The 23,829-nt window shown below is 38.1% G+C and overlaps 2 protein-coding genes across 3 annotated transcripts; one reads left to right on the top strand and one right to left on the bottom strand.

Moving 5' to 3' along the window:
* Positions 1–15,280: 15,280 nt before the first annotated feature.
* Positions 15,281–16,102, top strand: LOC144704328 (zinc finger A20 and AN1 domain-containing stress-associated protein 11-like). Its single transcript, XM_078576728.1, has one exon. The coding sequence runs from the start codon at positions 15,288–15,290 to the stop codon at positions 15,858–15,860; it is 573 nt and encodes a 190-aa protein (XP_078432854.1). The 5' UTR covers positions 15,281–15,287; the 3' UTR covers positions 15,861–16,102.
* A 114-nt stretch (positions 16,103–16,216) lies between these two features.
* On the bottom strand, positions 16,217–18,596 carry EMB2816 (Small nuclear ribonucleoprotein family protein). Of its 2 annotated transcripts, none has more exons than XM_078576738.1 (6): positions 18,440–18,596; positions 18,253–18,354; positions 17,488–17,569; positions 17,134–17,205; positions 16,508–16,560; positions 16,217–16,399 (listed from the first exon to the last, which is right to left on the bottom strand). In XM_078576738.1, the coding sequence occupies exons 2-6, from the start codon at positions 18,253–18,255 to the stop codon at positions 16,310–16,312; spliced, it is 300 nt and encodes a 99-aa protein (XP_078432864.1). In that variant the 5' UTR covers positions 18,256–18,354; positions 18,440–18,596; the 3' UTR covers positions 16,217–16,309. The 2 variants fall into 2 exon arrangements, with proteins under 2 accessions (XP_078432864.1, XP_078432871.1); XM_078576745.1 differs by having other exon boundaries at positions 18,253–18,373; positions 18,440–18,585.
* Between the last annotated feature and the right edge of the window lie 5,233 nt (positions 18,597–23,829).

Genomic DNA, 23,829 nt, shown 5'->3' with positions numbered 1-23,829 from the left:
AAGAGCAAATGAGAGAGAAGCAAATGAGAGAGAGAGAGAGACAGGGAGAACATGAAGATAGAGAGATGGAGAGAAGAGCCAGAGAGATAGAGACAGAGATAAAGATGGACATAGAGATAGAGACAGATATGGAGAGATAGAAAATGAGCGAGTGAGATAGAGAGAGAGGGGGATAAGAGTGATCGATTGAGAGAAGAACAATCGAGAGAGAAAGCGGAGCGAATGACATAGAGAGAGAGGTACAGGGGCAAACAAAATAGAGAGAGAGGAGCGAATTACATAGAGAGAGAGGTACAGGAGCAAACAAAATAGAGAGAGAGGAGCGAATTACATAGAGAGAGAGGTACAGGAGCAAACAAAATAGAGAGAGAGGAGCGAATTACATAGAGAGAGAGGTACAGGAGCAAACAAAATAGATAGAGGGAGAGAAGAGTGATTGAGCAAGAGAGAGAAAGGAGCAAGTGGAAGAGATAAGAGAGAGAGAGAGAGAGATAAAAAGAAAAGAGAGAGAGAGAGAGGGGGTAGAGAAAGTGAGCGAGAGACTTGAGAGGGAGGCAGTATGTTTTTTGAAAAAAATAGTTTTTTTGCAAAAATTCATCACAACCACTCATTCTCACCACATGGGCCTCATTTGGTGATGTAGGGTTTGAAATTTGAATCAGATAGCACACTGCACTTGACCGATTGCACAATTTTCACTTCTCTACTCTCGTCTGTAGGGGTTAGGGATTAATTGGTAGTACCTATCCAATCAGATCACTTCACAGGACTGATACCCATTGAAAGAAGTATTTGGACAGAGTTGAAGCATTTAGCAAAACAGGTCTTAGTGTAATACACTTGCTTGAATGACTTCCCAAGAAACTAGGTAAGTTTCATGGCAGATCACGCGGTATTATGTGATTAGATATGTCTTAGGATTCATATAACCACACCATCAAGCCATGTGCCAACTGGTCACCTTCCCACTAGTGCCCCAGCTAGCTTTTCCCACACACCAGTAGGGTGACCACCTACCAGCTGCCTGCCTGCCTGTCAGCACTTGACCTCACTTTCTACACATTGCATGCATTCCAATGCAGCAGCCAGCGCTTTTCATTCACACAGGCCCCAAACTTGACTTTTCATATGCACAACAAGTGCATGGCTATGTTTTTCCTCTCCGCAAATGACTAGTGATAATTCCAAAAAATTATATATTTTAGATTGTGGTTTCTCCATACTTAATGTTGAGGATATTAACTTAATGGAGCCTAAAATATGTATCCGACCAAGCTCAAGAATCCAACAACACGATAGGGACGATAGTAAACAAAACCCACACACTGATTGGAGGAAAACAACCTTCTTGAATGTGGTGATCAATGTTCACAATAGAGGTCCAAAACAGCAAGTAAAAATGGAGAAAATATAAAAAATTACCGAAGGGACCAACTAACAAGAAGATGCACACTTGGTATCACTGATAAACTCAATTTTGGGGTGATTTTTTACTGGTTATTTAGCAGAAATGTAGTGTGAGGATTGAGCTTATTCAACAATAATTTTTACCTCACAGCCCTAGGGCAAGTAAGGGTCGATCCACGAGGAGCAAGGAATACAGCAGAGAAGAATTTGGTGTTCAATTGGTATGTTCAGGTCTCTATGTTCACTTTAATCCAGCAATGAATTTATCTTCAGAGTTGTCAATGGGTTCCCTCCAAAGTGTGTAATTGCTCTTCAGCAAATAAGGATTCCCCTCTTAATATTGCTCAGGTAAGATAGTCTCTTAGGTTGTTTATTTCACTCGCAGGTTCACACCTGTGAAGAAAACAAAACAACGAACACCTTGTGTGCGTGCACACAAGGTCGTTCTGCCCAAGAGAGGGACTGCCGTGGGATGAGCCTGCGACAGCTATCGCCGCACGCGGAAGCAACTTGCGCGGCGAGCTGTGCGCTGCGCTCTATAGCAGCTATCGTGCGCGGGAGGCTGCCTACGGGCGACCGGCCTGCGCACGACCTGCCCGCACGCGGACGCTGCCCAGGCAGTTGTCTGCGCGCGGGTTGAGGCTGCGCGCAGATATCGCCGCACGCGGAAGGGACCTCCGCACGGGTGCTGCGCGCGGTGCCTCCGCAGCAGCTACCGTGGCGCGGAGTTCGCGCGTGCAGGCGACCTGCCTATGCGCGACCTGCCAGCGCGCGGACGCTGCTCAGGCGGCCGTCTGCGCGCGGGTTGCCCGCGTGCAGGTCCCGGTGGGCGGCAGATGGTGCGCAGCCCGGCCACCAGCTGGGTGGCTTCGCCTGTGGGTTGCTGGCGACCTAGGCGAGAGCCTGGGTCGCTGGCTGCTCCACTGGATGTTGCTCAAGGATGCATATTCAAAGAATCAAGAGATAACTGTAGATTTTTAGGATAAACTAGAGGAAGACAGATTCGACAAACCTAAACTTTGCAAATCAAATCAAAACAAAACAATCTTCAGTTGGAAAACATTGGAAGATCTGGTGATTCTTCCAACCCAACCAAAACTGTCTGAAAAGGAGAGGGATTACAGGGCTGAAGCTTGAGATTTCCCTACGCCGGGTGTCACGTCCTTGCGGCGAGGCGGAGGTCTTCAATCCAAGCTATCTTCAGTCTGATCTTCCTCTTCAACTCCAAAAGCTCATCAGCTCCTGGAGGGTGCAGAAATCCTTCTTCTCCAAGCCCTAGTTCCCTTAGAGAAAATTCTGACCGACTAAAATGAACTCTCAAGAGAGTATTTATAGGTTTCTCTTAACTCATGCCCAGGGGCATTTTCGTAATTTTCCTTCTTTGAATTTTTGCCCGCTCCACTTGATCCTCGTCTTCTTCCTTGATCGTCTTAACCTGTCTCTGAATGTTTACTGACCATAAAATGTTAAATATAATCCACTTGATTCAAAGAATCAAGTGGGGTTAGTACTTTCATAAAATGATGCATATGCATGATACTCACATGAATTAACACGATAATTTTAAGGAATTAACACTCAAAAGATTAAATATTTGATGACATGTTTGAGAGTCATCAATCACCTCCTCACAAAAGTTTCTTGCAAGAAGCTACGTTGTCCCCAACTCTTCTCCAACTCTCCAATTAGCTTAGCTTGAACTCTCTAAGATTGCTAACAAGGATGCTCACAAACATGCACACTAGGATGCTCTAAAAAATTTCCTTCAAAATTCTCTTTCCAGATGAGGTAGGCACCTCCTTTTATAGAATTGAGACCTCCCTCTCCAGAAAATTTCCATGCCTTTCTAGAAAATCTATACAGGCCCACAAGCTTCTAGTAGGATCCATTATGTTCTTGAATAGTATAGTCGGACTTCATATGATTCTTGAAGCATCTAGAAGGCTCTAGAAGAATCTAGGTTGAAGAATCATCTAGAAGACTCTATTTAGAAACTTCTAGATCATTCCATAAGCTTCTAGAACAGGACAGTTTAACAAGTCAATCCTTACACTAAGAAATAAATATTTTCATGATTTTCACATGAGTTACTTTATACCAAATATGGGGCCGAAAAGTCATTAATCAACAGGGAAGTAGGAGTTTAATTTTATCTAAGTCTCACCATAGGAGAAGAAGGTAAGAAATAAATAATTATTGTTGTAGGTTTATATTATAGATTATTTATAAATAGATTAGGACAATTTGTGAGATTAAATAAGTTACAGTAATTACATACTTTCATTAAACAAATAATAATATCATTGGTTTTTATTTTAAATAAAACTATTAAAACTCACTATGGAAAAGGTTTCGCAACAGTGATCAACATTAAGCCTCCAGGGCAATGATTGAGAATGGTTTTGGAAGGCACAAGGAGTGTTTTACGAAAATTAAGGCTGTGGATTTTGGTAAACTGGCTAAGTTTGTGTTTTGATGAATGTGCAAAATGGAATATGCTAATTTAACTCCCATTCACTTGGTTTACATCAGATCAGCCATATTTGTTCATATCAAGACTTCTGCAATGAAGATAAGTGACTTCATATTGTCCAAATTATGTAACTCACACATGCATTTTAAGACTATTCATGCCTCTAAAGAGGTGATTTTTGACCACCTGGTAAACAGGTCATTGGTCACTAGTAAACTCGCCAAATCATCGAGTTATGATTCCAATGTCTTAATTTTCATGGTATTTTGATAATGATGTCCAATGTCTTTGGTCAATTATTTGTTTTTATTAGACATTGTTTGCCTAGTGAATAGTAATGGCCGACATGGACTTATCCACATAGCCAAATCATCAGATTAGTTTATAACATAGTAACAATGAATAAACTTAAATATTTATACAATCTTGATGAATATAGTTTCAGATATCTAAAGTTAATTTTAGTGTTTTAATGTTAAATAAATGTAGAAAATACGACAACTGGTTTTACCTTTCAAAGTTATAATATGTAAATTCAGAATTGAAACAGCTATATCTTCTTTGAAGCTCTCGGATTAAATAAATTTGCCTGTTGATTGTGTGAAAATGGAAGACTTTCCTCTTTGACTTTCAAAGCCCATAGGCAGAGAAAGCCTTAATTTGAAAAATTAACTCTTATCTCTCTATTAATGAAAATTTATATTACAAAGAGCTAGCATCAGATATGGCATTCTACAAAAATAAGCTGGCTCTTTTTGGTAAAATTTCCAACATTAAATCTTTTTCTAACATCATCCTATGTCCATAGGATCTGTGATAGTATTTTTTGATGCATTTTTAACAAATAAAAAGGATAACAATATCATGGCCCAAGATTCACATCGTCCGGGACCTTGGTCTGAAGATCATTATTTAAAGATTTCTGCTAATATGTTTTGTATTTTTATTGAGAATAAAAGTTATTCCTTGAATTCATAAAAATTCATATCATCTAGACTCGGTCCACTTGTCACAAATTTGAAGGAGTTACATGAAACCAAGTAGAAGATCACAAAATAATGGATTAAGGGACAGAGGCATATTGCGAGATAGTTTATGGGAGATTCACTGAAAAAATCAATATCTGATCATTCTCTGTATAGTTTATTCATATTTTTGTGCAGTATTTTGAAAGTTACATGTTACATACAAGAGGAAATATCCAAAAGCACTTTTGTCTATTTTTGAATCAAAGAATCTTGATTTCCACACATCTTTAACTGGTGGTAAATTTTATCATGAGAAAGGTTAAATCTACATCGACATACAATATGATATTGAAATAATAAGGAGAATAACAAAATCATGAGATAAGTAAAAGCAAAGGATATTGAACCATCTTCTTAGACTTGATTGAATAATTAAAGTGTTTTTCATTGAAATGCATCCAGTGACAATAAAAAATCTATTTTGTCAAGATTATCTTCATATCTGTGATATTTTGAATTAACTAAAAATAAAAAAATTAATGGAACATAATAGACTTGTGGGGGTCATATAGTGAAAGGAAATTAGGGGCTGAAGAAGAGAAGGCTTTGGGGGCCAAGTTGAAGGAGGTCAACCATCATCATGCTGTGGAAGAATTTGTGGTTTGAGGTGACAGAGTTTCACTAGAATTTTATTCTCATGGTATCCTTTTTATGCCTTTTTTCCAAGTGTTTTGATCATCATCATCTCAGGCTGGATACTCCCAAACTACATTAAGGACTAGACTAACTTGTATCAAAGTAATAGTGCATCTACCCTATCATCTATCTCATTCCCTCCATGGGCAGATCATATTTCCTCTAGTTAACTAGATATTGTGAATAATTTAAGCCCCCCCCTCTTAGGGCATACCTTAGCCACATGAAATAAAAATTTATATACTAGAAACATCAGGGCCTAAATAAAGAGATGGTGGGATATGTAAGAGAGATAAAGAGGTAAAAAAGAGGAATACAGAGAATGTGAGTGAAAATGGAATATGGATAAGAATGATAAAGAAAAACAGATTCGAAGGTCTTAAAGTGTTGATGTTCATGTCTTGAGCCATCAATCATCTCCCTCACCCTAAAGCCCAATACTCCCCCATTATCACGTATTTTTTAATACAATGAGAGGTTAGAACAAGATAAATCAATTAAAAACTGTTATGTCTATCAAGTGTACAACTTGGGTCCTAGGAAATGCCTTGTCCTTCCAGTCACCGATAACATGCATTTTAGTAGCTTAATCTGACCATTTTTACATGTTTATTTTAATTAAACTGGTTATATATGAGTGTTATTAATCTTAAAATGATTAAATATTGTTTTAGAATAATATTCTTAAGTATGCATTTTAACCTTTTTTAGTGATTTTTATGACATCAAATACTAAGAGAATATAACTTTTTGAGTCAGACAACCAATTTGTAAAGTTTCTAGAATTTTTTGATGTTATATTTGTAAAGATATGAATTTTCTAAGTTGAAATACATATTGATATATAATTTTTGGGTTTTATTTGATTTAATATGAATTTTAGAATATTTTAAAGCCATTTATTTCTGCGATGCTACATGTCACTGTTTGATTTGTCGAATGGCGAACAACCATAGTTAGGGATAGTGACTGGCAACAACCAATCATTAAATCTGCTTAATGACTGGCATCAACCAATCATTTACCTAAACTATTATGACATCACAATTAGTGATGCCCTAATGGCATTTAAATTCTCTGCTTTACTTTTAATTATTATGGCGCAGGGTGATGTGACACCATAAAAAGGGGATGCTCTTCTTCTTCACAAATGCCACACGAAGACTGAGGAGCAAGGAATTAAAAAGTATTTGTTCTTTTTTCTCAGATTGGTCAACAATTGTGGCTGTGCTGACGTTTCATGTGACACATGGTGCTACATGTACATGAGCCACATGCATACTTTTTCTTAATGACCCTTCAAGAGAATGAGCGGATGTGGCATGCGGCGATGCACTGCCACATCACACGCAATTTTAGTTGTTTATTTATTTTATTCCTTTTGTCTTTTTCCCAGGGTGACATGTAGGATGACGAGAGCTGTTGATCGCGGATGACTAGGAATAATCTAAGCCAATCGTCACATTAAATGGCTAGATGAGACAAAACCCAAACCAAACGACATGATGAGGCTGATGAGGATGTGGAGAGAGAAATCTTTTGATTAAACCAATGACTAGGAATAGCCCTACTTCTAGGCTTGATGACAATCTAGAAATCTGATTAAGAGGAAATTTTAAGGGTAGCTTTGCCTCTTTGTCCTCTATCCATACAAATGGTTAGATCTATTAATTGAGCTCCCGATCTTCGTAAAAAAACATCTTTAATCTAATTTCCTCCTATAGAGGTAGATTGAAAGAAAGTAAAGTTTTGAAGGTCCATCAAGGATGACTTGGTGTCTCTAATGGTTGGAGAGGACAAAAAAAGAAGTGGGGAGGTTGATCTGTACAAGGAAGACACCTTGATCCCAGTCGAACATAGGTATCTAAGGTTACTCTCTTGCCTTACATTGATTCTTCTTCAACATACTTAGGTAGTTCAACTATCATCATCATCCATCATCTATCATTTTTGTCCATCGCCATTGACTCATCCACCACCATCCTCATCCATTATCCTCCCTATCTATAATCAAGTATCATTCATTTCACGTGTCTACTACACTGTCATGATCTCGTCTCATCTTCCCATTCTCTTATATTACATTAAACCCTAAAGTAGTAAGCCCTACATCATTCAACACTAAAACAACTACTTCTTATCATTAACACTAATCTCGTCTCATGCCACCATTCCCTTCAACCTTTATCCTCCCGTTCAACTCAACGATCCACTACTAGTACTAACACGATACTCGTTCCCCTTCTTAAATTAATAATACCTCTATCACGATCATCATCTCCACCCATTCACTAACGTGTATGCTTATACATAATTCTTCTCACCTTCTTAAATCCACTCAATAGAGAAAGCTATTCCCCTAATACCCAATCCCTGTGGAGACGACTCTTACTCATCACTAGCTTACTAAATTATTTTACAAGCAAAATTTTATAAATATTAATGATTAAATTTCAATTTTTCAATGACATAATTTTTACCGCAATTTCAAGTTATCAGCCACAACTTCTAAAACATGTCCATAATAAGGATAAAGAGAGAGAATAATATAATGTTTATAAATGGGCATGCTTGCTGAACTTTCATTTTTTACTGCCCAATTTGCCCCCTGCCCATATATTCATCTTTCCCCAAGATTCAAGAGTTTCTTGGTTAGAATTTAATCATCTCCAATTAGGAAATAAGTTGGGGGGTTAGATGATGGAGTCAGGTCAAGGCTCACTCCCTTATAGCTCTTTCTTCAGAGCCTAAATATGAATTTCATACATTTTGATCCACAAACCCAATGGACTAGCTTCAAGCTCCCATATAGAGTTCCATCCTAAAGATGATTAACCAGTTTACTTCTTGTAATCCTCAGCATATGGTGCTACTAAATATTCATCTGTAATAAAGCTTCTTAAATAGGGTTAATTGAGTAGTGTGTAAACATTGATTATTTTGGGGAAACTTTGGAATTCTCAGATAATTTATTAATAACATGATGGATTCATGATTTAAACTCCTGAAATCATATGAAACATGTAATATGAGAGCATTGATCATGCCATCAACCAGCCACCCCCGCGAGAGTTTGCCCATTCTAGATATCGATAATGGATTCCAGTATGAGTGTAGATGTCAAATCAGATATACTACAGTGAAAAACTGATATTTTCAAATACTGATATCTCAATATTGATAGTTGAAATCAGAGGGAGAGGCAGTGCACTACACATGGTGATGGGCTATGTGGAGTAGTGAAGTCGGTTCATATGCAAGGACAGGTCCATATTGATCTCTTGCACAATTTTTTTTGAATTTTATTTTTTAAATGTAATGCCAGTTAGTATGCATGAAGATTTATTTATTCTAAACCCTTATCAAATATTATCATGAGAGTTTTTTGTCTCTTTATGAAGGAATCAGGAAAGTAGCTCATAATAAATCACTGAATGTTATGAATTCATTTTTTCAAAGGTATGTCATGGCAGAAGCCCAAGTCATGTCACACATCCGTTCATTTTTTAGTTTTTTTCCTTTTTCATCTTATTTTTTGCAAGGAAACATGTAATTTCTAGAGTTGTTGATCAAGGATGATGCAAATGTCCGAGTCAATGATTGAGTGTATTTGAGAGCATTACATATTTTAAACTATCAAACTGATAAAGGTGGACCGACAACAATGCTGATGAGGAGAGATATATAATATCTAATCAAATCAACAATCAAGAGCACTCCAACTTCAAACTTTGATATTTGACAATCCACTAGCTTCATTGAGCTGAAATTTTGGGGGCACATTTGTCTTCCTCCCCTCTTATCATCCATGTCATCATATATATAAAATGAGTCACTTATTACCATAAAATATCCTTAAACTTGCTTCCTATATTTGCATGAATTTTGAAAGAGAATGAGTTTAAAGATCCATCAAGCATGTTCCTGGTGTCCTGTATGATTGAGAAGCAACAGGTAGTGGAGAAGCTTACTTGCACTGAAAATTTCCATGGTCTCAGTAGAACATAAGGACCTTGGATGAGTATTCTAGCCTTGTATTGTTCCATCTTCGTGATTGTTATGTGGCTAGATCCATCATCCCTATCTTCATCACATCATTTCAACATCTCCATCACCAAATCAATCCTATCATATCACTTGCTAAAGTATTCACATCCATTTATTTGTACACACTAAGCTATCTCTGTCCACCTTCCTATCTCACATCACATCAATCAATCTCTCTTTTCCTTACTTTTCACTCACTCTCTAGATCACAATCTTCTACATTTTATTTTTCATTATAGTATTTATATACCTTCATGAATATCATTTCTCATCTCCCTACCTCACTATTTCCTCCGTTTCACCATCTTTTATTTTATAAGTATCCTGTCTCACAACTTGAATCATCACATAAAGAGTATTAAATTCTTAATCTCTGTTCCATGTGGAAATTATCCTGATTCATCACTAGCCAGCCATATTTTAGTTGAGCAAAAAATTTACCGGTTTTATTGATTAAACTCAAAACAGATGATGACATAATTAAAACCCTAATTTTTAAGTTCATTAAAAGAGATGCACTACCATTGTGTGAACACTGCCAAACATGGACACCACTCCGAATGATGATGGTAGAAGTTACTGCAGGTAGAACTTAAGTCACCAAAAATATTTTTTCCATCCCAGAAACTCTACCCTGATCCTTTGGTCTCATCTCTCTCTGGGAAAATGAGTATACCACAAACATGCTCTTTAGATATGTTGTTGTTTAAATACATTAATAAAAATAAATGTATAAACCCTAAATCGCTATACATAAAATTTATGTGTGTAGTGGTGAGAAAGAAAGGGGTCAATCCAGAGGAAGAGGCAAAATTAAACATATGAGATCAAGTTTGATGTATAAATGTGGATGTTAAGGCCCATTGAAAGGACAATAACCATTCAATGGATAGGGGAAATTAAAGATCTTCCGATTGCTCAAGAGAGGAGAAAGGAGAGATGATAAATATGTTTGAATCCACATCAATCTACCTGCTTATCTAGTATATAGGAATTGTAAATTGATTGGGGTAGAGTTATATGCCATAATACAAGATTTGTTTTCTGTTGGATTGATACTATATACAGTAAAATTTTGGCTCTAAAATTTTCAGCAATTTATCCCTCCTTTTTAATAAGTTCATGTTATTACTGATCGTGTTTGAAGTTAAGGGTCTCTTCTCTCTACTGAATCAATAACCCATGAATAAACATGCCGAATTTTTTCCTCAATCAAAAAATCCCAAGGTAAGTACAAGTTTTTGTCATAGTGCTCAAACCCAATTTATAGATCAAAGTATCAATGTACTTATAAGAGAAAGATGATCCAACTTTCAAATTTTGAGCCTAGTACTCTTCCTTGACAGTTAAATATCGCGCCCTGAATTTGGAGAAATGTAGGTAATCAATCACTTCCATGCTCCTGGTGTCTGCTACCAGATAAGCTTGGATTCCTTATTCGTCATAAATTCCAAAACTGTAAAAACATTTATTTATGTAGATATACATATTTTTCTTTTCAACTAATGATCCTTTAATCATACCTTGACACGTCATTGTTCATAGAATAAAAAATAAATATTAGTTTTAATTTGGTGGCATTTATGTGGTGATAAAAATTATGGTGTTTTCATATGAAATACATTCAGAATCGAAGTACATTATTCAGTTTTTATTTTTAGAAATTTGGCGCCTCAATGCCCCCTATGAAATTAAAATCTATATTTCACAAATTTGAAGACAAAACATCTCCCCATTAATAATTTGACAATTGACAATTAATTAAAAAGCGTGATTTATATATTGGAAACTATTGTACAAAAAAACTGATCCACAACTGTTTATACCAGCATATCTGTGGCACTTGTCATGATGTGATTTAAGCACAAGGAGTCAATAAATAAAATTTATAAATTAATTAATGAAAATATTTCGTAAATAAATAATAAAAATAAATAAAACTGATAAACATGTTCTCAAATTTTAAAGCGAATAAAACTACTATATTTATTGGTTTGTAATTTAATTTCTTGATGAAATAAATTCAAAAGTACTTAAAAATGATAATGACAGAAATTTTGGGATCCAATTTAAGTTTTATTTGAGTTGTTTAAGTTTTAAAGTTTTATTCGAGTTTTATTTGAACAATATTAAAAAACAATATGGATGATTTAAATGTGTCTGAATAAATGATAACATTCTTTATTCACCCTTCATAAGCATAACCACATCATGTGTGCCCATGTTATCACCCTGAAATGTGTGATGATTAAAAAAGAAGGTGTGATCACTTCCAAGAAGATGATACTAAGGTTTAACATATTTAAAAAACATGTCTCCACTTACATCTATGTACAATGGATCTGCTAACCTCACATTCTAGCTCTTGAATTATTGACTTGGAGATAGCCCTCGATATGTCAGGTGAATCTACCAAAACCCTCCTCAAATTTTATTCTGGATAATAAATTATTTCTAATAAAAATAAAGAAACACATAGCTTTAATAAGGTAGAGAGAGGAACAAAGATTACATGTATAAAATTAGAAAACTGCCTTTTGGTCAAAATATGATTTGATCATGACAAATGTGGGTAACGCAACCATCATGGAACTTGTGGATGTCATGTCACACAAACATTTGGAGCATGAAAATTTGGAGAGTTATCTAGAGATGTAGAAGAATAAAATATTAAATACTAAAAATGTAAAACATTTTTTTTGAATTTTAATCCATGTATTGAAGATATACTATAAAAATAGGGGTGGACCTCTTTTTAAGCTTACATTATTTAATCTATTCTTAATTAGTTGGAAATTAGTTTTTATTTAAAAAATATTTTTATATTTAATATATATCATATAATATATTAATATTTTTAATGGGGCCTATAAGGCTTCTATAATCGTAGGCAATGAAAATGAAACAAAGAGGTGGCTTCTGTGCAAAAAAATGAATGTTATCATATTTTCTTATAAAATAAATTTATATTTTTATACCACAGATAATATATAAAAACTGAAAATAAGATATAAATATAATAATAATGGGAATAAATAGAATAATTATTAAAAATAGTAAAGAAAAGATGTGTAGATTCGTGCGCTTATCTCTATTAACTCAATTCAATAATTTATCAGCCATAAATTAATATATGTACATATCAGATATTTCAAGGAACATATTATGTAAAATAAGTATTTTGAAATGGATTTGACTGACTTGCGATCAAGTGTCTTTTATAACAAAATCACCTATGTTAGAAAATACAAGGCAATAATGGAATACTTGAAATCAAATATTAAGTATCATAAAACTTATTTGACATTCATTTTAATTATATTTTTTTCATTTTTTTATTGAATTAATAATTTTAAATTGAACTGAAATAGATCCATTTATTGGGACATTATTTTATAGATAAGAATTCGGTTTAAGTGAAAATTATTATGATTTGTATTGAGACAATGAGAGAGTTGACTTGAGTTGGAATTGAATTGATGCTTTAGAAATTAAGTTGCTATATTTGATATTTTATTTTTCTGAACATTGAGACACATAAGTAGATAGTAAATTATGTATGATGTTGAATAAATTTTGTTTCATCATATTCTTATAAATTTTAGCATAGTTTGGAATTTGAAGAAGGATCAGTGCCTTGAAGGGATGGCATAGGCAGGAGAGAAACTAACTAATGGGAGAATTTTATTTTTGGATAAAAATTTTGAGTTCTATTTATTATTCCGTATTTTCCTTTAAGTATTATTTGGCTTTGTTGGCCTGGGAAACTCCCAAAATACAACTTTTTAATGGATAAAAAATGTTTAAAACACAGAGTTGTAATCTCCAGGACCTATTAGATATGATTAGACTGGATTAGTAGTTATCCACCTAGTATATAGATACAAAGTTCACTGAAAATCAGTGAACTTTAATGTAAGCTATAAAACCAAAGAATCAGATTAAATATTCTCTTTGAAATACCCTTTCATAATATAAAACATGGGATAGAAATCCAATATTCATAAGAGATTATACCCAGTGAGATACTTTTTTTGATGCATCCTAGTTCCGATCTGAAGCACCCCTTTTCCATTCATAGAGATATCCAATCGTCAAAATCAATAAAAAAGCCATCATGGACCAATATCCAAATGGATCACTCTTGTTGAGAGGTACTGCCCAAGGAATAAAAAAGGTGATTTACAGATGTAGACACAATGGATTCTTATCACATACCTGGTTAGGATAAAAAAAAATCAAATATAAATTGATTAATTGTGTCATCATAGCCCAATGAATTAAGGCATTAGGTACTTTAATGTAAGCTATGGGAATGTTTTTTGTTTACACATAAAAACTTAAGTGGGTGGAGTAAGTAAATGTTTTTTCAAAGTTAGGATAGATGGTGATTACTAGGAAGAATGGAGCATTATAATTTGAGGTTGAAATTAAATTACATTTCCATCTCTCATACGCTATTTGATTATAGTTTAAAATGGTTTCATTTATTCTCCAAAGTGACTTTTTACTTGCTGCATAATTCGTCTCCATGGAGCCTCCAGTTTAACTTAATTTTCCACATAAATACACTAGAAGTTAAAATGGACTCCATATAATTTCAAACTCGTAGAATACCATCACAAGTAATCTCAATCCTAATGCAAATAACTTTTTTATTTTTAGATTAAGACTTTATGAGGAGAGATTTTGTTTGATTATTCTTTATGAGTATGTGATCTCTCTTGACTGTATGATTTTTTTCATCTTTGGTTTCATATATGTATACACCTATAACATTGGTATCATCCATCTTCTTCTGGAAACTGGAATTGACTGTTCCTCATTTTTTTGCTGTTTCATAGAAGACTCAACATCACGACTCTTGACCTGTGTCCCAGTTTTGTGGCTAAGAAACTTAAGAAGGCTATAAATTTGATGGCATTGAAAATGTTGATGAAAAAAGGGACAGCCCTGGAATCAAAGGATTAATAAATATGAAAGCACTAGCAACTAGCCGTCATTTATTTAGGGGGCAGACAATTGTAGCATTATTTTCCATTCAATGATATATTTTACCGACAAATGTGAACCGATAGTGTTTAATAACCGACAAAATATTCACAGGTCAACTCTATAAACTTGGAAACCCAGCTGGCAGTAGATAATTATGAAGAACAGACAAGAAACAGAAAAAGGAAAAATGCAAGAATCTCCCTTTGACGTGGCCATCCCACGTCGGACCAGCCATCGTGGACGTGGGCCCCACTAAATTTGCACGCGGAGACCGAGTCTGACCAAGTCGTTAAAACGCGCGACAAAAATCAGTTACGCCAGCGATCCGACTCCAGAGGAGGAAACCTGGACCCGACACGTGGCCTTCTAGAAGCAACCGCACGTGCGGTTCCCGTCCCCACGTCTTATCTGTACACATCATCCCCGCGCAGGTGCGTACCGCCACGTATCGGTGATTCCGCGGAGAGAGAAAAGCATACGGCAGTGGAGTCGGCGGGGGGATTGACCCTCTGAAACTTCATCAATTACGAAACCGTCCAGCCAGATATTTGTTGGCAAGAGGGGGGGGATCGGACGGGGAGGAGGAAGCCAGGTGGGGAGGGGAGTGGGGGCGATGGTGCCACGTGGAGGGGAGGGGGGTTGGGGAGGGAAGGGGTAAAACGGGGAGAGGGGGGGGGGTCCGTACGCGTTTGGAGGCGACCATGGCGACATCGAGGGCCACTCCTTCCGGGTTAAAAGGCGGTCCATCGCGGGGGAGAGGGAGGCCAATTCTGGAGGGGCGGAGAGGGGAAGGGGCAGCGGCGGCGATGGCGCAGAGGGAAGAGGAAGAGTTGCAGGTGCCGGAGAGCCTGACGACGTGCGTTAACAGCTGCGGAAGGCCGGGAAATCCCGCCACCAAGAACATGTGCCCGAGCTGCTTCCAAGCCGCGCTGGCGATCGTCAGCGCGGCGCCCTGCTTCAGCCTGGACCGGTCCAGATCTGGCCAGGCGCGCGCGCCGGGCCGCGCCGAGGAGGAGCCGGCGCCGGCGCCGCAGGCGCCGGCGCCGGCGACGGCCCCGCCGGTGGCCGCCGCGGCTAAGTCCGTCAGCAGGTGCTCCGGCTGCCGGCGGAAGGTAGGCCTGACCGGATTCCGCTGCCGCTGCGGACTCCTCTTCTGCGCCGCGCACCGGTACTCCGACCGCCACGACTGCGCCTACGATTACAAGGCCGCCGCGCGGGACGCGATCCAGAAGGCCAACCCCGTCGTGAAAGCCTCCAAGATCGTCAGGATCTGAGACGAGGATCGCGAAATCGACTCGGATTCTTCGCGCTTGGCTCGGCGCGAAGCGGGATCGGAGCTCGATCGTTCTTCCGATCCGACCGGGATCTGCGGTGCCCGATCTTCCTCCTCCCGTCGGTGATAATTTCATCAAAATATCGTGTGATCGTCTCCGGTTTAGTCCCTTGTCGCTGTCCGCGATCGGATGCGCGATCTTGTAAGAAGCGTGAACACTTTCAAAACTTGGTTTGCTCGTCATCTCCGTCGTCACCCCGCCCGAAGCTTGATCTCAGCCGTCGATTCCATCCAGATTCTTCTTGGTTTTTTCTTGCATATTAAAGTCGCAAAAAATTAAGCAACTTGACAGGGGTAAGAGCATTAACCGAGATTTCAGTTCATCGGGTTCATTAAACGTCCAAGATAAACTAGATCACAAGCGTTCTTAAAATACCCGTCGACAAATATTTAAGCCCCCTCCGGCTGAATGAATGGGTTTGCGATCTCGTCTGTTCCATCGGTCGGTGAGACAAGCATGACAGCAGTACCCCTGCAAATCTGCGCCAGTTTTGCGGAATATCACCAATTAATATAAAACACTAAACCGCATATTATCTATATATATATATTCTATTATAGTGAATTTAATGAGGCAAGAGTATTTACGATTAAACCAAGTCGCCTTGTTTGATCCGTGGTCTTCAGCGGATCGTCTGAATCTGTAATTGGGGCACAAAAAACTGACTAAATATGGCGGAATTCGAGATTAGCATAAAGTTATTAAATAGAGATTTTTAATTTTTTAAAAAACTTATTAACTAGAGATATAAACTAATGAGGTTAATGTGTTTTTTAATTATAGATAAAGCCTTATCCCTGCGACTGAATTCAAAAAGGGTAACAAGAATTTCAAATGTTCCACCCGTGAAATAATTTTTCGAATGAAAGGTTGTCTTTTCTAATCCCCTCAATTGTGTGATGGGCGAGTGGCTGAGAGGTTGGTTACAGATAGGGTAGAAAGATTCGATTGAACGAACGGTCTTGATTGTAATTCCATCGGTCATGATTATGATAGATCGTCGTTGATCCGTCATAATCAATGAAAATAATCCATGAAATAATCGGGTCCTATTGATCATAATCGACAAAACTTTTGAACGATATAAAACCGATCGATCGAGATCGAATCATAATGTCCATCAGCTCAAAGTATGATCAATCCCATCGAAAAACCGATGGATCACCGAACCTAAATAGGAATAGAAAATGAGAGAGAGGTAAGCGATTCACACCTCTGATGAACTCGACCGCTTCATCCAGCACAAGATTTAGCAAAATATCGTACCCTTTGAGGGTGCCCACGACTGCAATTTCGCCAAAAAAAAATCTGTCAAACGCATGAAGGATGCAACTCTACGGCAATCAACAGTTCTTCGAAGTCTGTAAACGTTCATTCATGACAGATTTATTGCTCCGCAAACTACAGCTAAACCGCCACCACATTAATGTATAAAAATATCGATGAATTGAGAAACATTATCAAAACAATGAGTTCGCTTAATATTGACAAGTCGTTTTAAACGCCGGATAAATAGATTAAAAGGAAAGATCCACAGCCTGGTAGGGAGTAGGTTTAGAAAAAAAACCTTGCCGTCCACCAGTAAGTTTCACTTGGACACCCTTGTCGACGAATTTTGCTAGATCAAGAACTGTCTCTTTTCGGCCAGACTGAAGAAGAGCAAAGAAATCGCGTTGGAAAATGAATATGCAGATATTACTCGCCAAATTGAGGATATAAAGATTATTAAGGTTCCATTAGATGTAGGGGAAACCTTGAATCCTGTGATTCAACAATCGATTGGCGAGTTAGCGAGTGCAAAAATGATAACAATCGTAAACAACACCCCTCCGTAAAAAAATTCTTTTTGCATCGAGTAAAAGACAGCAAACAAATCTCGGCTTCTTTGGCAATCAATCGAAAAACTTTTATTGGATAATGGGGCGGAGATATAAGCTAATAAATGGATAAACTCTGAAAATGCTGGAGGTAGAATCAAATTGATGAATTCACAGGTCAAAATCAGGTTCGTCAATTATTCTTTCCACAAAGCCAGAAAAGGGAAAATGTCTCATTCTTCGTAGGCTAGACCATGTCTCAGTCTACCTCAGAGAGAAAAACTGCAAGCTCTGGTGAAATGAAGCATCAAAGCGGCATTTTTTTCGAAGAAAGCATCAAAATGACATTAAAACTCGACATAATGACAGCCAGAGGAGCGCTCAAGGAAGTATTCTAAATTATGCTGCCCAGGCAACTGAGTTTGAAGCCCGACTCAATTTGAAACAAATTTCGTCTCAAATGGAAAACAGACTGATTACCGTGTTCAGAGCTTACAAATTACGGTTTAACTCACCATAATATTGCTCAGGGAGGGGAAGTAAGCTTCGGTTTCTGTTACAGTGGGGAAGATCGATTGCCTTTCAAGTCCAGGAAAACAACGGAAGCTAGTTCGTACCTGCGGGGGAAAACATGCACTAAAATGAGAGATTACTGTCCCAAAACAGTTGAAATATGTTACAGATCAAAGACACAGTTCATACCTCGCAGAGAGATTACGCAGCTGACGATCTGAGAAGGTTGAATGCAGGAAGAATTTCAATGTTCCTCTTGCTTCGGTCCCGCCTCAGACTAGGGTTGGCGGACGGCCCGGTAGAAAGAGGGGACGGGACGGGAGAACAGCCCACTAAACCCGTTCAAGTCAAATATGTCAGTTCGAGAACTCTAAATGCATGAATGTTTTAGAGATATCCTAAGAATTTACAGCTTATATTTAATTGCTGCAAATGTTTCTTACGTTTTATATTGTCTTTAAGGAGACTCATTATATGGAAAGCAGGGCATAAGATGATTATACATTTGAATTCTACGTCTAGGATGATCTTCTCTTATTTCCCTCTTTCTATACCCTAAATAATGCACTTCCTTTTTGTGGTTCTGAAAAATCAAAATATTTTGGAGTGTACAGTCATTTGTTTTGAAATATGTCATTTTTTTCAAAAATATTCTAAACCACTCCTTTGACTTTCATGAGGATTTTTTCTGATGGTTTTTCTAGATTTTTTAATTCATAACTATACGTCATAATTTTTTAATCCAGTCCGCAGCTTTCAAAACCATGAAAATTTTAAATCTCTCATAAAATTGAGGATTATTTCATTTAAGTTCCAGGGGAAGATTGTGCATTTCATGGTTTTTAAAACATTGCCTAACTAATTTACATTCCATGCATTAACCCTAGTAGGATGAGATCTTTTGGATGTCCTATAAAGTGTTCAAATTTTCTCCTTCAAACCATCATATCATAGTTTTCATAAACTCCATCTTAGAAATTCCATCCAACCCAGACTCAAGATAAACATATGTAGAAGGGAGGTTATGATCAGTGATCAGATCAAGAACGTCTTCAGATGGAATGAACCATGAATGTAGACCAAATATTCAAAATATAAATATTTTTATGACTTTCAAGTGGGGATGAAACTAATAAAAAATTGAATAGGTGGGGGATGAAAGGATCATAATGAGTAAATTCACACCACCCTTTCCATTATGTTTCCTACAAACTAATGTGTATAAGGGTGAGCACAGAAAACCAATAATAAATTTAGGAAAAATTTAGTCAAATGAGAAAATATCGGAAGGGAGTGCATGCATTTAGCACATAGGTGCTGGAGTGTTACACATCACCCAGGAACATGTACAGTGATTAAATGCAGGCTTACATGCAATTTTGTGTTCTTTTTTGGCAAAAAAATGATGTTTATGGGGCTTGCCCAAGGTCTCTGCCACCAAAGGTATATATGTGTGAAAAAGTGAAGATTACATGCGTGTTGGGGGCCTCTTATTCATAGAAGCCTATGACTCAACATATTAAAGTATCCAAAAATGAGATGGAGGAAAGGGAAAGAGAGGAAAAGGGATATATCCTATTATATTGAGTATAAACTTGGATTATCATTTAACTAGTAATCACCCCAGTACTGGACATCACCCTGGTCATATAATCACCCAAAAGGAGCCCTCAGTCCATAAGTTGCTTAAGGATGGATGATACTTTAGCAAGGATTGATGAATACCAAATTAGAGTGCCACAAAGTGATTTGGGGGGGTGGTCCCTAAATTGGTTCCAAGAGGAATTCCAAGAGAAGTTCCCATCAAGTTGAAGATCCCACACATGACGCTCTATATTTGTTTCCTATTAATCATTGTGGCATTATCCAATAGATCTAATAGGAGATCATGCTTCTCAATGAGCAGTATATTGTTTCCTATTAGTAATTATGCCACCATTAGATGGTGACAATGTTGTATACAACAATCTGTGTAGGCAAAGGGAATATCCACTAGCCAATTGTCATACCATACACTAATAATGCCTCATCACTCTTACTAGAAGGTAGTGTCTCTGCTACACACACCATCTCTTATGTTCATTGATATCATACATATGACAAGCTTACTAGCCTTATTTGTATGGCACAAAGGTGCCACAGGGTGAGCTTAATGTCTGCACCCACCATAAAAGTTTATTCAAAAGCATATCTTGCACATCATTGAGATGTACTTGCTATTTTGTTGGACACACGCATGAAATATGTTTTTCTTATCTTGGGTGAGCACATAAGAAATGATAAGCACATGGTGATGGCATGAAGGGACCAAAAAATGGGCACAAGTGAGGCAGACCCAACGACTATGTTAATGTCATTGATGTGTACGAGCCACCATAAGAGTGCAAAAACAGAGGACACATGGGCTGCTACTGTGTGCAGTCCAATTTGCATGTGGGCAGATGGAATGATAAGATCCGCTCTAAGACTTATCATGTTACATAAAGGAGTCAAAGCAACATAATACAAGAAAAATATAGTGCATGTGGGAGTTAAACCAAATGAAGGAGAAAAAAGTCAGAAGCTATACATATTGAGGAATACTGCCAAGAAAATTGGATTTCAAATTTTCTTCATGAAGCCAGTTTCAGCTCAGGCTATGTGCAGACATTCTTTACTTTGTGGGAGGAGGAGCTGAATGAGTCATATTGTTTTCTATTTTTTATGATAATTCCTGTTCTTCTAAATTCTCCTCTAAAGATTTGTGAAGTAATATTAAAATTTTATGCAAGTTGCATTCATGTACTTACTGAAGAACATAACAAGGTAGACCTGGGTTATAGCACTCACACTCGCAAATCCTAGAAGGGTCGATAAACCAGTAAAGCGATATGGAGAAATGAAAGTGGCTATTTTTTTATACGGGTTACTTATATCTCAAGATAGTATATCTTTGGCCTACTTCAAAAAGACAATCTACTAGTATGTAAACATTCAAGTACTCCTAGTGTCCCTAATGAGAAATAGGGTATCGGAAAAACTAATCACATAATAAATTGGTACATTTATCAAATACTGATTAGAAAGTTGGTTTACCTAGTACACAACGTCATGTTTAATTTGTAAAAAAAATTCCCACACCTATGTGTGATCCCTATGATATAAATCTCAATGCATCCATTCATATTTAAAGGAAATCCTTAGACAATGGTTACACTTCAAGAGGGAATGAGATGTATGCATGATGGAGCGCGCCCAAACGACACCGACGAAACATCTTCGGAGCCGTCCTCTCTGTCGTTAGCATCACAGCCGGTCTGTGTCCAGCCTGACTGGCATGCCAAAGCATTCGTGAAGACGCCCGGCTTTAAATGCTATGGGTAGAGCACGTTCGCACACATGTTTGCATTTTAATTATCCGTTTTCGTTTGTCCAATTTTATGTTTCACGTTCATCAAGACGAGTTCACCGTACTCATCATGACGCGTCAGTATCATCGCATTTTATTCATCATTTTATTTTGAATCATTTTAAGTTTTTCCCCTACGTTTTCATTTTAAGTGTTGTAAGAAGGGTCCCTTATTGGGCCTCTTATGTAAGCTTTTTATGGGCCCATCATGGCCCTATATAAGGCGATGATGGGCACGTTCAGTGACAGATCTGGAAGTTGTTTGTGGCAGTTACCCTTGCTTTCAGATCTCACTCAAGAGAAGAGAGGAAGGAGGAGGAGGAAGAAGAGAGGGAAGAAGAGACCAATGACGATAGTGGAAGAAAGGAATGCCACGGAGTTGTCGCTCTTGTCGCTGTGCTTCCCAATCGTCAATTTGAGCCATCAAAAAATCACCCAATGATCCCCTCCATTGTGCAATCCAGTGCGATGCCTGTGTCGATGGCATCAACCATGCGGTCAACGGCTCCATTGTCTGCTCAATGACATCTATGTTGCTTGCACGCTGCGCCGACATCCAGTTTGCCACCTGTGACACACCTTTATTTCCCAACACTTTTGGACGAGTCATCTGCTCGGGCATGAATCAGCGTGACCGTGGCATTCGACATATCTGGTGCCTTGCGCCGAGCCTTTGCCACATCCGTTGGATCCCTGGGGCCAACGTGAAATGCCTCAACGGTCAATCCTCATGGCTGGATTTGTTGATAGTTCTCTTCAGTCCGTCCTCCATTGATCGGCTGTGTGATTTGCGGTAAGTGCAACTTCGCTCGGCAACCGCACTAAGACTGCATCCTGAACACGTGTCAGCAAGCATGTTGCACGTGCGATTACTTACCAGAATGTGTGTCATCGGATGGCTGTATAGCCTGGTCAATTGAACACCTTTTGACTCTCGTCGGATGCGTGTTGTTTCATTGCCTTTGACTCGTCAATTGGACGCCACTGACGATTGTGCCTGCCCCTCAATTTTGGCGACTTCTGTTGTGCTCCTGCCGTTGCCCAAAACATCTCCTTACTGCCACATCACGAAGTCGTCTGCTATTGACTGCTGAAACGTGTGGACGTGTTGTTGCTCCTGGTCGAACACGACTCTGGTGAAGATTTGCGGCCTGCATTTGCTGACTGTCCTCACCCGCGTCGGCCCGCCAGTACGATCGTGCCCGCCGAGTCCTGGAAATCATCTGAGCTGCCACTCTGTCTACCCTATCAGTTCTAGTCGACTCTCCCTTGCTTTTGCTCATGCCGCGCACTACTTTCAGTGGAGTGACGCCACGCCCCTCTCTGTCACTTCTCATCCACACCTATCTGCATTGGCTGCTGCATGGACGAAGATATTAACTAGCGCCCACTGATGAGGTACGTCTTTACCTTGCCCGTCCGTTATATTATCTTCTACAATATATTTTTGACTGCACTCCTCCGCGCTTGGTTAGAATTAGGTGAGAGAATTTATCGAGAAAATTATGAATTGAGTGAATTCTTTGGCACAGTGGGAGCCCATCCGTTACGTGCGAGCATTGATGAAAAGTCTTCCGTTCGACACCGTAGTCGTTGTCATCGCTTTGACAAGGGTCAGAAGGTCACCATCACTGCCATCGACTGTCCACTCAGACCTCGGAGTTTGGCGAATTTCCCCACGAGTTGGGGCCTGGACGTATGTCCACCTAGGATTCACATCATCACATGGTTACATCTCCTAGCAATACGACACCATTGATGACGTCCAACATTAGTGCAACTCTACAACAACACCGTAATAAGTTCAATTATAGATAAAAGGTCTATATCAACCTATTGCATTCTGATGTGTGGTAGTCTTTTTAGATGGAGAAGAAAGAAAAAATAAGTTTTGAACTAATCAAGTGCCGAATTTAAGTTTAGGGTATTGGTCCAAGGCATTTTGTGAAGGCATGTGGATCAAAGATATCATTGAAGAAGTGAAGTTCCAGTCTTATGTTCCAATATAACTATATTCTGATAATAAGTCAGAAAAATTAAATGCAAATATTAGAAAATATTTTAAGCCAATGTTAGAAAATATTTCATGTCAAACTTCGGAAAATATGATATTTCCAATTATAGGGATTCCACTAAATGTGGTCTCCCTTTCTCCTATTAGTACATCTAGCAGGACACTGTTTGAGTGTCA

This window comes from Wolffia australiana, chromosome 1 (assembly GCF_029677425.1).
Source record: "Wolffia australiana isolate 7733 chromosome 1, ASM2967742v1".
In the NCBI taxonomy this organism is placed as follows: Eukaryota; Viridiplantae; Streptophyta; class Magnoliopsida; order Alismatales; family Araceae; genus Wolffia; species Wolffia australiana.
The sequence above is the reverse complement of the archived record's forward strand: the minus strand, read 5'-3'. Positions and strand labels throughout refer to the sequence as shown.

What these genes read in the sequence shown, in the direction of transcription:
- LOC144704328 (XM_078576728.1), top strand. Translation starts at nt 15,288, where the DNA reads ATGGCGACATCGAGGGCCACTCCTTCCGGGTTAAAAGGCGGTCCATCG.
- EMB2816 (XM_078576738.1), bottom strand. An exon ending in AGCGGTCGAGTTCATCAGAG is followed by an intron (nt 16,561 to 17,133) that starts GTGTGAATCGCT and finishes CCCCAATTACAG; the next exon opens with ATTCAGACGATCCGCTGAAG. An exon ending in CAAGGCGACTTGGTTTAATC is followed by an intron (nt 16,400 to 16,507) that starts GTAAATACTCTT and finishes AAACTGGCGCAG; the next exon opens with ATTTGCAGGGGTACTGCTGT.